We start from the raw sequence: 15,008 nt of genomic DNA, 5'->3' as shown, positions 1-15,008 counted from the left end.
GTACAAATAAAATAGAGACAGTCCCTACCCAACAACAGTGGGCTCACAGTCTAAAAGCGTGAGACAGAGAACAAAACCAAACATACTGACAAAATAAAATAAATAGAATAGATAGGTACAAATGAAATAAATAAATAAATAAATAAATAAATAGAGTAATAAATATGCACAAACATATATACAAATATATGTACAAATAAAATAGAGACAGTCCCTATGCAACAGTGGGTTCACAGTCTAAAAGGGGGAGACAGAGAACAAAACCAAACATACTAACAAAATAAATAGAATAGATATGTACAAATGAAATAAATAAATAGAGTAATAAATATGTAAAAACATATATACAAATATATGTACAAATAAAATAGAGACAGTCCCTACCCAACAGTGGGCTCACAGTCTAAAAGGGGGAGACAGAGAACAAAACCAAACATACTAACAAAATAAATAAATGGAATAGATAGGTACAAATGAAATAAATAAATAAATAGAGTAATAAATATGTACAAACATATATACAAATATATGTACAAATAAAATAGAGACAGTCCCTACCCAACAGTGGGCTCACAGTCTAAAAGGGGGAGACAGAGAACAAAACCAAACATACTAATCAAATAAATAGAATAGATATGTACAAATGAAATAAATAAATAAATAAATAGAGTAATGAATATGTACAAACATATATACAAATATATGTACAAATAAAATAGAGACAGTCCCTACCCAACAGTGGGCTCACAGTCTAAAAGTGTGAGACAGAGAACAAAACCAAACACACTAACAAAATAAAATAAATAGAATAGATAGGTACAAATGAAATAAATAGAGTAATAAATATGTACAAACATATATACAAATATATGTACAAATAAAATAGAGACAGTCCCTACCCAACAACAGTGGGCTCACAGTCTAAAAGGGGGAGACAGAGAACAAAACCAAACATACTGACAAAATAAAATAAATAGAATAGATATGTACAAATGAAATAAATAAATAAATAGAGTAATAAATATGTACAAACATATATACAAATATATGTACAAATAAAATAGAGACAGTCCCTACCCAACAGCGGGCTCACAGTCTAAAAGGGGGAGACAGAGAACAAAACCAAACATACTGACAAAATAAAATAAATAGAATAGATAGGTACAAATGAAATAGAGTAATAAATATGTACAAACATATATACAAATATATGTACAAATAAAATAGAGACAGTCCCTACCCAACAGTGGGCTCACAGTCTAAAAGTGTGAGACAGAGAACAAAACCAAACACACTAACAAAATAAAATAGAATAGATATGTACAAATGGAATAAATAAATAAATAAATAGAGTAACAAATATGTAAAACATATATACAAATATATGTACAAATAAAATAGAGACAGTCCCTACCCAACAGTGGGCTCACAGTCTAAAAGTGTGAGACAGAGAACAAAACCAAACACACTAACAAAATAAAATAAATAGAATAGATAGGTACAAATGAAATAAATAGAGTAATAAATATGTACAAACATATATACAAATATATGTACAAATAAAATAGAGACAGTCCCTACCCAACAACAGTGGGCTCACAGTCTAAAAGGGGGAGACCGAGAACAAAACCAAACATACTGACAAAATAAAATAAATAGAATAGATAGGTACAAATGAAATAAATAGAGTAATAAATATGTACAAACATATATACAAATATATGTACAAATAAAATAGAGACAGTCCCTACCCAACAGTGGGCTCACAGTCTAAAAGTGTGAGACAGAGAACAAAACCAAACACACTAACAAAATAAAATAGAATAGATATGTACAAATGGAATAAATAAATAAATAGAGTAACAAATATGTAAAACATATATACAAATATATGTACAAATAAAATAGAGACAGTCCCTACCCAACAGTGGGCTCACAGTCTAAAAGGGGGAGACAGAGAACAAAACCAAACATACTAATCAAATAAATAGAATAGATCTGTACAAATGAAATAAATAAATAGAGTAATAAATATGTACAAACATATATACAAATATATGTACAAATAAAATAAATAAATAGAGTAATAAATATGTACAAACATATATACAAATATACGTACAAATAAAATAAATAAATAGAGTAATAAATCTGTCCAAACATGTATACATATAGACAGGTGCTGTGGGGAAGGGAAGGAGGAGTCCAGTGCTCCTCACACAGTAAACGCTCAATAAATACGACTGAATGAATGAATGACTAACTGACTGAATGAATGAACGAGCAGCAGCAGCAGCTGTGCCCCTCCCTCTCGCGCGCCCCCTCCCGCCGGAAGTGCGTGCCGCGGTCCCCGGAAGTGCGGCCCTCCGGCCCCGGAAGTGTCCCCCGTCCCGGAAGTCGGCGGGCACTTCCGGCCGCCGCGGCGGCGCTGCGAAGCGGGCTGAGGGGAGCCGGGGCCGGCCATGGCCGGGGCCGAGCCCGAGCCCGAGCCCGAGCCCAGCGGCGGCTCCTCCTGCTCCTGCTCCTCCTTGTCCCCGGAGGGACGGGGCTGGGGGGGGCCGGCGGGGGCCGGGCCGCTGGCTGACGCCGTCTTCTCCGCCTGAGAAAGGTGAGCCTCCCGCCGGCAGGGGGCGGGAGGGAGCCCGGCGCCAACGCCGCCGCCAAGCGGGGCCCGGTCACGTGACCCCCGCCCCCGAAGCGCGCGCCCCCGCCCGACCCCCCCCCGCCCCGGGCCGTCATTCATTCATTCATTCATTCATTCAATCGTGTTTATTGAGCGCTTACTGTGTGCAGAGCACTGTACTAAGCGCTCGGGAAGGACAAGTTGGCAACATATAGAGACAGTCCCTACCCAACAGCGGGCTCACAGTCTAGAAGGGGGAGACAGACAACAAAACAGAACATATAAACAAAATAAAATAAATAGAATAAATATGTACAAATAGAGTAACAAATTCATTCAATCAATCGTATTTAGTGAGCGCTTACTGTGTGCGGAGCTCTGTGCTAAGCGCTCGGGAAGGACAAGTTGGCCACATAGAGAGGCGGTCCCTGCCCAACAGCGGGCTCAAGGCCCTACTGAGAGCTCACCTCCTCCAGGAGGCCTTCCCAGACTGAGCCCTCTCCTCCTCCCCCTCCCCCTACCTCCTTCCCTTCCCCGCAGCACCTGTATATATGTTTTACGAACTTATTACTCCATTTTATTTGTACATATTTACTCTATTTTATTTTGCTAGTATCTTTGCTTTTGTTGTCTGCCCCCCCCCCCTTCTTTTAGACCGTGAGCCCACTGTTGGGTAGGGACCGTCTCTAGATGTTGCCAACTTGTCCTTCTTCCCTTCCCCAGTGAACCTGTATAAATGTTTATACATATCTATTACTCTACTTATTTATTTATTTTACTTGTACATATCTATTCTATTTATTTTATCTTGTTAGTATGTTTGGTTTTGTTCTCTGTCTCCCCCTTCTAGACTGTGAGCCCACTGTTGGGTAGGGACCGGCTCTACATGTTGCCAACTTGTACCTCCCGAGCGCTTAGTACAGTGCTCTGCACACAGTGATTGCTCAATAAATACGATTGATTCCTCTCCCCCTCCTCCCCCTCCCCCTCCCCCCCGCCTTACCTCCTTCCCTTCCCCACAGCACCTGTATATATGTTTGTACGTATTTGTTACTCTGTTTATTTTACTTGTACCTATCTATTCTATTTATTTTATTTTGTTAATATGTTTGGTTTTGTTGTCTGTCTCCCCCTTCTAGACTGTGAGCCCACTTTGGGTAGGGACCGTCTCTAGATGTTGCCAACTTGGACTTCTCAAGCGCTCAGTACACCGTAAGCGCTCAATAAATACGATTGATTCCTCTCCCCCTCTCCATCCCGCCCCGCCTTACCTCCTTCCCTTCCCCACAGCACCTGTATATATGTTTGTACGTATTTATTACTCTATTGATTTATTTTACTTCTACGTATCTATTCTATTTACTTTATTTTGTCAATATGTTTGGTTTTGTTCTCTATCTCCCCCTTCTAGACTGTGAGCCCATTGTTGGGTAGGGACCGTCTCTATATGTTGCTGACTTGGACTTCCCAAGAGCTTAGTACAGTGCTCTGCACACAGTAAGTGCTCAATAAATACGATTGAATGAATGAATGAATGCTTCGCACATAGTCAGCGATTAGTAAACCTGTATAATACCTTTATATGTGTTTGTACGTATTTATTACTCTATTTTATTTGTACATATAGTTATTCTATTCATTTTATTTTGTTAATATGTTTTGTTGTCTGTCTCCCCCGTCTAGACTGTGAGCCCGCTGTTGGGTAGGGGCCGTCTCTATATGTTGCCAACTTGGACTTCCCGAGCGCTTAGTACAGTGCTCTGCCCACAGTAAGCGCTCAATAAATACGATTGAATGAATGAATGAATCCGCCTGGGAGGCTCAGGGAAGCAGCGTGGCTCAGCGGAAATAATCATAATAATAGTGATGGCATTTATTAAGCGCTTACTATGTGCAGAGCACTTTTCTAAGCACTGGGGAGATTACAAAGCGATCAGGTTGTCCCACGGGGGGCTCACAGTCTTAATCCCCATTTTACAGATGAGGTAACAGGCACAGAGAAGTTAAGTGTACATAAGTGCAGCAGGGTTGAGGGTGGGGTGAATATCAAACATCCATAGGTCATAGATCCAAGTGCATAGACAAAGCAGAAAGGAGAGAGGGCAGGGAATAAAAGGGCTCAATCAGGGAAGGCTTCTTGGAGTAGTTGTGACCTTAATAAGGTTCTGGAGGTGGGGAGAGTGATGGTCTGGCATATATGGTTGGGGAGGGAGTTCCAGGCCTGGGGAGGATATGGGAAAGGAGTCAGAAGCAAGAGAGACAAGATCATCATCATCAATCGTATTTATTGAGCGCTTACTGTGTACAGAGCACCGTACTAAGCGCTTGGGAAGTACAAATTGGCAACACATAGAGACAGTCCCTACCCAACAGCGGGCTCACAGTCTAAAAGGGGGAGACAGAGAACAAAACCAAACACGCTAACAAAATAAAATAAATAGAATAGATACGCACAAGTAAAATAAATAAATAAATAGAGTAATAAATATGTACAAACATATATACATATAGACAGGTGCTGTGGGGGAGGGAAGGAGGTAAGATGGGGGGATGGAGAGGGGGTAAGATTGGGGGGACAAGATCAGGACAAACTGAACAAGTTGGAGCTAGAGAAGCAAAGTGTACAGGCTAGGCTATAGTAGATGATCGGCGAGGTAAGGTAGGAAGGAGTGAGCACTTTACTGAGCTCTGGGATACAATCCCTTTCTCATATGGGGACAAGTCGAAGAGGGAGGGGGACAAGTCGAAGAGGGAGGGAGACAGGTATTTTATCCCCATTTTACATGGGGATAACATTACATTCTCATTTTACAGATGGGGAAACTGAGGAACACAGAAGTTAAGTGTCTCGCCCAAGGTCACACAGCGGGCAAGTGGCGGAGATGGGATTAGGGTCCAGGTCTTTCCGCTAGGCCAGGCTGATCCACTATGTTTACTAGCTTGAAGAGCCCGGGCTTTGGAGTCAGAGGTCATGGGTTCGAATCCCGGCTCCGCCGCTTGTCAGCTGGATGGCTTTGGACGAGTCACTTCACTTCTCTGGGCCCCTGTAAAATGGGGATGGACGACTCCGTAATAATAGTAGACCGGGAGCCCGTTGGTGGGTAAGGTCCGTCTCTGTTGCCGATTTGGGCTTCCCAAGCTTTTAGTCCAGTGCTCTGCACACAGTAAGCGTTCAATAAATACCATTGAATGAATGAATAATAATAATGGTGATGATGGGGTTGGTTAAGCGCCTACTGTGTGCCAGGCACTGTTGTCAGCGATGGGGGAAGATACAAGGTCGCCGGGTTGAGGTGAGGGTCGCTGAGTTGTAATAATAATAGTTATAGTGATAATGATGGTATTTCTTAAGCGCTTACAACGCGCCAAGCACTATTCTAAGCTGGTAGAAATGAGGTAATTAGATTGTCCCCCATGGGGCTCACAGTCTTCATCCCGATTTTACAGGTGAGGTAATGGAGGCCCAGAGAAGTGAAGGGACTCGCCCAAAGTCACACAGCCGGTGAGCGGCGGAGCTGGGATTAGAACCCACGACCTCTGACTCCCAAGCTTTATTTTGTTGACACTAAGCTACGCTGCTTCTCGTACCGGTGCGGTCCTTCTTAAGCGCTCACTGGGTGTCAAGCACTGTTGTAAGCGCTCGGGAAGGTGGGAGTCGATCGGGGTGTGTGAGAGCCCGGGCATGGAAGTCAGAAGGTCGTGGGCTCTAATCCCGGCTCCGCCACGGGTCCGCTGTGTGACTTTAGGCAAGTCACTTGGCCGCTCTGGGCTTCAGTTACCTCATCTGTAAAATGGGAAATAAGACTGCGAGCCCTGTGCAGGGCCGGGGCTGTATTCAATCCGATTTGCTTGTATCCACCCCAGTGCTTAGTAGTGTCTGGCACACAGTAGGTGCTTAACAAATACCATAATTATTATTATTATTATTATCGTCCCACGTGGGGCTCCCAGGCTGAGTTGGCGTGTGGGTGGGGCGCCTGGGACCGACTCCATATGGGACATCAGCCCTGCATTCATTCATTCAATCGTATTGAGCGCTTACTGTGTGCAGAGCACTGTACTGAGCGCTTGGGAAGTACAAGTGGACAACATATAGAGACGGTCCCCACCCAACAGCGGGCTCAGTCGCCTTCAGCCTTGTAACCTCAAGATGATTGAAACCTCGGTGTGGATTTTGCGGGGAGGGGAGCCTTGTAGGATCCCAGTCTTCATAGCCTACATATTTGACGAACTTTAAAAGAAGTCCTTGGGGTGATCGGCTCCTTTACTAAAAAGAGGAACACTGCCACCCCCCCCCGAGTAGAACGACCATTCTGCTTCACTGAAAAAGTTCTCTATCGTTTGAAAGTATCCTGGAATGGCCCTGAAACAAGCTAACTACACTAAATGCATTCATTCGGTCGTATTTATTGAGCGCTTACTGTGTGCAAAGCACTGTACTAAGCGCTTGGGAGATGGCAGCAAAACAATAAAAAGACACATTCCCTGCCCACAACGGGCTTTACAGTCTTGAGATGGGGAGACGGGCATTAACATAATTCAACAAATTACAGAAGTGTACGTAAGTGCTGCAGGGCTGGGAGGGGGTGAGAACAGAGGGAGCGAGTCAGGGTGACGCAGAAGGGAGTGGGAGAAGAGGAACGGTGTTGGGGGCGGGGGGGAGAGTCATTGTCTGTCAGAGACTTGAGGAGGGAGAGCGTGGCAGGCCAGAGCCAGCAGGATATAGACGGGATCTAGGCACAATGAGCAGGTTGGTGTTAGAGGAGCAAAATGTGCAGACTGGGTTGTAGTAGGAGAGTAGTGAGGGGAGGTTGGAGGAGGAAAGGTGATGGAGCACTTTAAAGCCAATGGTGAGGAGATTTGTTTGAGGTGGGGGAGCGACCGTTGGACTTTTTGAGGAGTGGGGCGACGTGTCCCGAACATTTCTGTAGAATAATGACCCGGCCAATCTAAGTGCATCTAAAGAGTAAAGGGATTAAGTTAATAACTGCATGGGCGGGACCGAAGGCGATGTAGAAGCTGCGTGGCCGGTACAGGAAGCCAGAGATTCTTAGAGAAGGCATGTGAATGATCTCAGCGTAGCTTATTCACCCCAGCTAGCTCAACAACGTCCTAAATACCTGTATTCGTGTTTTTTTAAGGCCCAGAGCATGGAGAATGATGAACTTCCGTCAGCGGATGGGATGGATTGGAGTGGGGCTGTACCTGCTAGCCAGCGCGGCGGCATTTTACTATGTTTTCGAAATCAACGACACTTATAACCGGCTAGCGTTGGAACACGTCCAGCAACATCCCGAGGAGCCACGAGAAGGGACCACGTGGACACACTCCCTGAAAGCTCGACTACTGTCTTTGCCTTTTTGGCTGTGGACGATTATTTTTCTGATCCCCTACTTACAGATGTTCTTGTTCCTTTACTCCTGCACAAGGACCGACCCCAAGACCGTGGGCTATTGCATCATCCCCATATGCTTGGCAGTTATTTGCAATCGCCACCAAACGTTCACCAAAGCCTCTAATCAGATCAGCCGGTTACAATTAATCGACACGTAAAACCCATCTTTAGTTTCCCTCGCTGATTACGGAACTACAACCGCTGAACTGAATCATGCGTTTAAAGTTCTGAAAGGAAGTTGTGGTTGGAAACCTTTTCAAAATGTGAAAAGGCTCTGTTTTTTATTAATGCTGTTCCGTTTTTAGATACAGACTGATGTGGATGACAGGGCCGCATCCCCGTCGGGGACTTCAGCTAGGAGCATTACCCAGATTTCCTTTGGAAGCCAAATCATTCTGTTCAAACTATAATCACTAAAAGACAATTAACAGTTGATCTGTGATTTTATTTCTCTGCCAAAAATTACTTCAGAAATCTTTCCTCTGGTGGAAAATAATGAATTGATGTGGACACTTCCCTTGCTTTCAATGTGGAACCATTCAGACATGATTATAAAATTTAAATTTAATATATCTACCTTGCTTGTTTTGTACATTTTGCACTCCAGTTTCTCTTTTATAAAGGTTAAGTACTCTGTCTGGTGGGAATCAACAAGAAATGTTTCGATTAGTAAGAACAAGTCTTTTTGATTTGTGCAGCAAGGAAGGGAACTCTTTCTGGGTTCTAGTCATTATAAATAATAGGTATTCACTCCATTAGGGGACTACTTTGAGAACTTGGAAAAAAAACCCGAACCCGAGAAATGTAAATTGAGTGCTTTACACTTTCATCCGCAGTCTAAATTAGTTGCCGTCACAGGGTCGGGGTGATTAGATACTTAAGGAACTGTTGCCGTCACAGGGTCAGGGTGATTTGATACTTAAGGAACTGTATGAGGTTCAATCGATTGATGGTAGCTGCGGGCTTAATCTGCACAGAACACTGTTCTAAGTGCTTGGGAGAGTGCTATACAATGTAGTTGGTAAAAAATTAAAAATACGATCCCTGCTCACAAGGAGGTTATAGTATCAGAGAGGGAGACGCGTTAAAATAACAGGTAGGGGGAATGGCAGGGTATAAGGATATCTACAAAAGTGCTGTGGGGTGGATATTGTGCTTAAAAGGTGATGCGAAAGGGAGAAGGAATGGGGGAAATGAGGGCTTAGTCGGGGATGGTCTCTTGTAGATGGGCTTTTAATAAGGCTTTGCGAGGAGGAGAGTGGTGGATATGGAGGGGGAGGGAGCTCCAGGCCAATGGAAGGTCACGGACAAGGATTTGGCAGCAGTGTCACTAGACGGAGGTTATCGGGTCACTCTTGTGGGGGAGAGAGTCGATGGTCAGCCTGAGTGTGGAGACATGTGGTGAGCCGGGCTATTTCAGGGAGTCCCCTAACAAGAAAGGGCTTTAACACAGGTGCTTCCACGAGCTGAACCCTGACGTGACAGCCGTGTCTGAACTACCTTTGCGTTTCGAAATTTGATTAGCTTTTAGAATGCTTGCAATCTGCACAGTTCAAGATGCATGATTTTTGCATATTTCTATCCCCTAACTGCCAAGTTTTACCTACCCGTTATGTAATTCTTCCTGCCTGGAGAACTGTGAGGGAGAATTATCGGCCCCCCCCTTCACTGGGCCGAGCCCACCCGTGGATTGGGTTCAGTGCTCGAGAGCCACGCCTGCTATCTCAAAGAGTCAGATTGAACTCATGAGCCAAATGTTCCCAACCCTAATCTAATCAATTCAGTGGCATTTACTGAACGCTTCCCGTGTGCGGAGTGATGTACGAAGCGCTTGTGAGAGTACAGTATCACGGGATTGGTAGACTCACCCCTGCCCATGAGGAGTTTACAGTCTAGGGGGGATACAGGCATTAAAATAAATTAGAGCTGTGTACCCAAGTGCTGTGGGGCAGAGGGTGAGGTGACCAGATTACAGATCCAAGTGCAGGGGTGATGGAGAAAGGAGTAGAGGAAATGAGGGCTTGACTGGGGAAGGCCTCTTGGAGATGTGACTTTAATCATTCATTCATATTGAGCGCTTACTGTGTGCAGAGCACTGTACTAAGCACTTGGAAAGTACAAGTCGGCAACATATGGAGACGGTCCCTACCCAACAATGGGCTCACAGTCTAGAAGGGGGAGACAGACAACAAAACAAAACAATAAGGCTTTGAAGGTGAGGAGGGAGTACTATCCTCAAAAGAGATATAAAGAGCTGCAATGAATAGTAAATGTGGGAACCAAAGTGTGTTACACTAGATTGCTTAGGGCAGTAGCCGGTCTGTTTTCTTAAAACAAAAAACAAAAAACTGAAAGGCTTTCACTTTATTAGTTAACAGTGATCTCAATTCAACTGGAAGCCTAAAAAGGCTAGTTTGTTTTTTTCATTCCACCTCGACTGCACTGTGCATTTCAGGCAGAGATCTGAAAGAGAACACTTCAACAACCACCTTTTGGGATCTGCCTCCTGTTGAAGATTTGACTCCTGCCATCTCAGAGTTTAAAATGACTCCTACTGGAAAAATGTTGTCCTCTATCATTATCATTTGTAGAATAGGATTCAAATACACTCAGTTCGTCTCTTGCTGGAGGTGTGTCTGTGCGAGACTCCATGTTCAAGAAAGCTGTTTTAGTACCCTCACCTACCTGTGACCACCAGTAATGATGATGATGGTGATGGTATTTATTAGGCACTTGTCAAGTAAATGCCAGGTAGATACAAGAGAATCAAGTTGGACACAATCTCCATCCCATATGGGGCTTCCTCTGTGGGCAGGGAACAAGTCTACCAACTGTTTTATTCTCCCAAGCTCTTAGTACAGTGCCCTGCCCAGTAAGTGCTCAATAAATACCATTGATTCACAGCAACGGAAGGAGAAGAGCTATTTTACCACCATTATATAGGACAGGAAAGTGAGGCACAGGGAAGTTAAAAAAAACTTGCCCTAGGTCATACAGTAGACAAGTGGAAGGGCTGGAATTAAGAAACCTGGGTCTCCTGAATCCCAGTCTCTTCCCACCAAGTCATCCGGCCTCCCATGTCGGATAATGAAAACCTGCATTATGGCAGAATTGACTGTATAGCAAACTTCCTGTACAACAGCCTTCAGAGTACACAGTCCCTACTCTCCCTCTATTAATAAGAAATAATTGTAATAATAATCGTGGTACTTGTTAAATACTTACTATGATTCAAGCACTGTACTAAGCGCTTGGGTAGATGCAAGATAATCAGGTCAGACACAGTTCCCATCCTACACAGGGCTCCCAATCTAAGGGAAAAGGGAGAACGGGTTTTTAATCCCTCTAGAATGCAAGTTCCTTCTAGGCAAGAAACATGCCTACCAACGCTGTGCGCACTGTACTCTCCCAAGGGCTTAGTACAGTGCTCTGCACACAGTAAGTGCTCAGTAAATACTATTGATTAATCCTCATTGTACAGGTGTGGATAAGGAGACTCAGAGAGGTTAAGTGGCTTGCCCACAGTCACCAGCAGGTAAGTGGCGGAGCTGGGCTCCGAACCAGGTCTTTCGACTCGTAGGACTGGGCTGCTTCCGCTCGGTTTGAGTTTGAAACTTGAAAAAACTTAGGAGGTAGATTCTGAAAAAAGCAGCCTCTTTACGGCAGATGTTAAGTTTATGGAATGAATTCACACGCAGATTGAGCAGGTGCACAGAAAGTATCAGTAGGTTCAAGGTCGGGGGTTGGATAAATTAATGGCAAAGAGGCCAGGGTGGGTTACTAGAGGAAAAGTTATGGACTTCAGATGGCTATTGAAAGGGTGCCGAATGTGTACAATAATCTCCAGCAACCTGTTGCTGCTGTTGGAGGCAAAATACAGGCCCGGGTGGACCGTTAATCTGATCCAATCCCACCCCAGCTCTTTTCTAATCCCACCCCAGCTCTTTTCCCATCCCACCCCAGCTCTTTTCCCTTGCCCGGGTACTTGTGGATGGCAGGATCTCTGGAGGCGGTGGCAGTGGAGCCCAATAATTCTCTTGGTTGTCACTTCTCGGTTACTGGGGGCTCTTAGGTGCTGCCTGGAGCCAGCCCCACAGACCTGATTCATTCAATCGTATTTATTGAGCGCTTACTGTGTGCAGAGCACTGTACTAAGCGCTTGATCTAGAGGTTAGCAGGTAAACCTGTAGCATCTCCTGATTCCTCTGGTGACTCAGAGATGATCTGGTGGGGCTGGGAGAGCGGGCCTACATCTGTGGAGCTGCTTTCCAGCGCTTAGAACAGTGCTTTGCACATACTAAGCACTTAATAAATGCCACTATTATATTATTATTATTTCCAGAGTTCCCCCACTACTGCTTGTTTACTAGGAAGTCTAGCAGCAGCGTGGCTTAGTGGATAGAGCTCAGGGGGACCTGGGTTCTAGTCCCAGCTCTGCCGCTCGTCCAGTGCGTGACTTTGGGCAAGGCGCTGCTCTTCTCTGGGCCACAGTGACTTCATCTGGAAAATGCGGATTGAGTGTGGGACAGGGATTAGCATGCATCTACCCCAGCGCTTAGAATAGCACCTGGCACATAGCAGCGCTTAACAAATATCATAAAAAGTGGAAAAGCAGAGCTTAGTCTGGGAAGGCCTCTTGAAGGCACATCTCCTCCAAGAGGCCTTCCCAGACTAAGCCCCGCTTTTCCAAATCTCCTGCTCCCTTTGTGCTCCCCCCTTGCCCAACCCCACAGCATTTATGTACGTATCTGTAATTTATTTGAATTGATGTCTGCCTCCTAGACTGTGAGCTCGGCAGGGAATGTCACAGTTATTGCATTGTAATTCCCCAAGCGCTTAGTACAGTGGTCTGCACAAAGTGCTTAATAAATACGAATGAATAAAAAAAATCCTGGAGTGTGCCACCATTCTCCACTCTTCAGGAGGCCCAGACTGTCTTTAGAGGAGGCACCGGCAAAGCCTTAAGGGTGGGGAGAGGTTATTATTCATTTACTATCTTCTCCCTCCTTGTTTTCTGGTGGCCAGACACCTGGAGAAGAGTTAAACTTTAAATCAATCAGTCATTCGTACTTATTGAACACTTACTGTGGGCAGATCACTGCACAAAGTGCTTGGGAGAGTACAGTATAAAACAGCTGGTAGACCTGTTCCCTGCCCACAGAGAGCTTACAGTCTAGCATCAGGCAAAAACTCCTCACCCTCGGCTTCAAGGCTGTCCATCCCCTTGCCCCCTCCTACCTCACCTCCCTTCTCTCCTTCTCCAGCCCAGCCCGCACCCTCCGCTCCTCGGCCGCTAACCTCCTCACCGTGCCTCGTTCTCGCCTGTCCCGCCGTCAACCCCCGGCCCACGTCATCCCCCTGGCCTGGAATGCCCTCCCTCTGCAAATCCGCCAAGCTAGCTCTCTTCCTCCCTTCAAAGCCCTACTGAGAGCTCACCTCCTCCAGGAGGCCTTCCCAGACTGAGCCCCCTCCTTCCTCTCCCCCTCCCCACCCCCCGCCTTACCTCCTTCCCCGCCCCACAGCACCTGTATATATGTATATGTTTGTACATATTTATTACTCTATTCTACTTGTACATATTTATTTTATTTTGTTAATATGTTTTGTTTTGTCTGTCTCCCCCTTCTAGACTGTGAGCCCGCTGTTGGGTAGGGACCGTCTCTATATGTTGCCAACTTGTACTTCCCAAGTGCTTAGTACAGTGCTCTGCACACAGTAAGCGCTCAATAAATACGATTGAATGAATGAATGAATAGGGTTTGCTTTGCTTGCTATCTCGCTATAATAAGGGGTAAGAAGTTTGGCTGGAGACAGGTTAAAACAAAAATGATAATTGGGAATTTTCTGTAAATTCCCATAACCAATGCTAACCCTCTTTTTCAGTAGGATGCATACTGCAAACTGGCTGTCTTCCTGCCACAGAACTGCTATTTGGGGGAATTTGGGAAATTCCAAATTCACAGGGTTTTTTGTTTTTCGCTTCATGACTTCAGATGAATTACAGCTTTTCTAAACTCAACTCCTGCCTTTAAGAATGGAGACTTTTATTAATAGCCCTATTTCCATGTGTTCTAACCAGGAGCAATGTTTAAGTTCTTTTCTTAAATATATTTGGTGATCTCACTGCCCAGTTTTGAAACTTTGGGGGTTAGAGAGTAAGACATTTGAAGTGTCGGGGCAATTTAGCCTTGCATCTCCTTTAAATGCTCCCACATTCTTCTATTATCTGTTGATTATCTAGGGCCTCTTATCAAGACTCGCTCTGGCATTTGGTTTTCTTTCTGTGCTCTTCACCTTATCCTCAATCTCCAAAACACTGTTTATTTACAAGACAGGAAACCAGACCAGGTCCAATCAGTTCGTTAATCTTAGCACAAAGAGGAATGCATCATCATCATCCATGGTATCTTTTAGGCACTTACTGGGCAGAGCACTGTACTAAACACTTGGGAGAGTTGGCCGACACATTCCCCGCCCACGAGCTTAGTCTAGATAGATAGAGTCTTCTGCTTCAACTTTCTAATAAACTGTCTTGTGAAATTTCCTAAAAGTGAAAGAGCATAAGCCTGGGAATCACGAAACCTAGGTTCTAATCCCTGCTGTGGGATCTTGGACCAATCACTTAACTTCTTCGGACCTCGGTTTCCTCTTCTGTAAGACAGTGATTAAATACCCGTCCTCCCCCAACCAGGTCGGGAGTTCTAATCCCATGCCTACCACTTGTCTGCTGTGTGTCCTTGAGCAAGTCATGTCACTTCTCTGTGCCTCAGTGACCTCGTCTGTAACAATAATAATAATGATGGCATTTATTAAGCGCTTACTATGTGCAAAGCACTGTTCTAAGCGCTGGGGAGGTTACAAGGTAATCAGGTTGCCCCACGGGGGGCTCACAGTCTTAATTCCCATTTTACAGATGAGGTCACTGAGGCACAGAGAAGTTAAGTGACTGGCCCAAAGTCACACAGCTGACAATCGGCAGAGCCGGGATTT

The 15,008-nt window shown here is 44.8% G+C and overlaps 1 protein-coding gene across 1 annotated transcript; it reads left to right on the top strand.

Annotated features, from left to right (window-relative positions):
• Positions 1–2,512: 2,512 nt before the first annotated feature.
• TMEM251 (transmembrane protein 251) lies at positions 2,513–8,594 on the top strand. Its single transcript, XM_038743747.1, has 2 exons — positions 2,513–2,608; positions 7,765–8,594. Exon 2 carries the CDS (start codon positions 7,781–7,783, stop codon positions 8,174–8,176), a length of 396 nt encoding a protein of 131 aa, XP_038599675.1. The 5' UTR covers positions 2,513–2,608; positions 7,765–7,780; the 3' UTR covers positions 8,177–8,594.
• The last annotated feature ends 6,414 nt before the right edge of the window (positions 8,595–15,008 follow it).

The sequence above is a fragment of the Tachyglossus aculeatus genome, chromosome 1 (genome assembly GCF_015852505.1).
Source record: "Tachyglossus aculeatus isolate mTacAcu1 chromosome 1, mTacAcu1.pri, whole genome shotgun sequence".
In the NCBI taxonomy this organism is placed as follows: domain Eukaryota; kingdom Metazoa; phylum Chordata; class Mammalia; order Monotremata; family Tachyglossidae; genus Tachyglossus; species Tachyglossus aculeatus.
Note: the sequence above shows the minus strand (reverse complement) of the source record. Positions and strands in the feature narration are given on the sequence as shown.

What these genes read in the sequence shown, in the direction of transcription:
- TMEM251 (XM_038743747.1), top strand. Translation starts at nt 7,781, where the DNA reads ATGATGAACTTCCGTCAGCGGATGGGATGGATTGGAGTGGGGCTGTAC.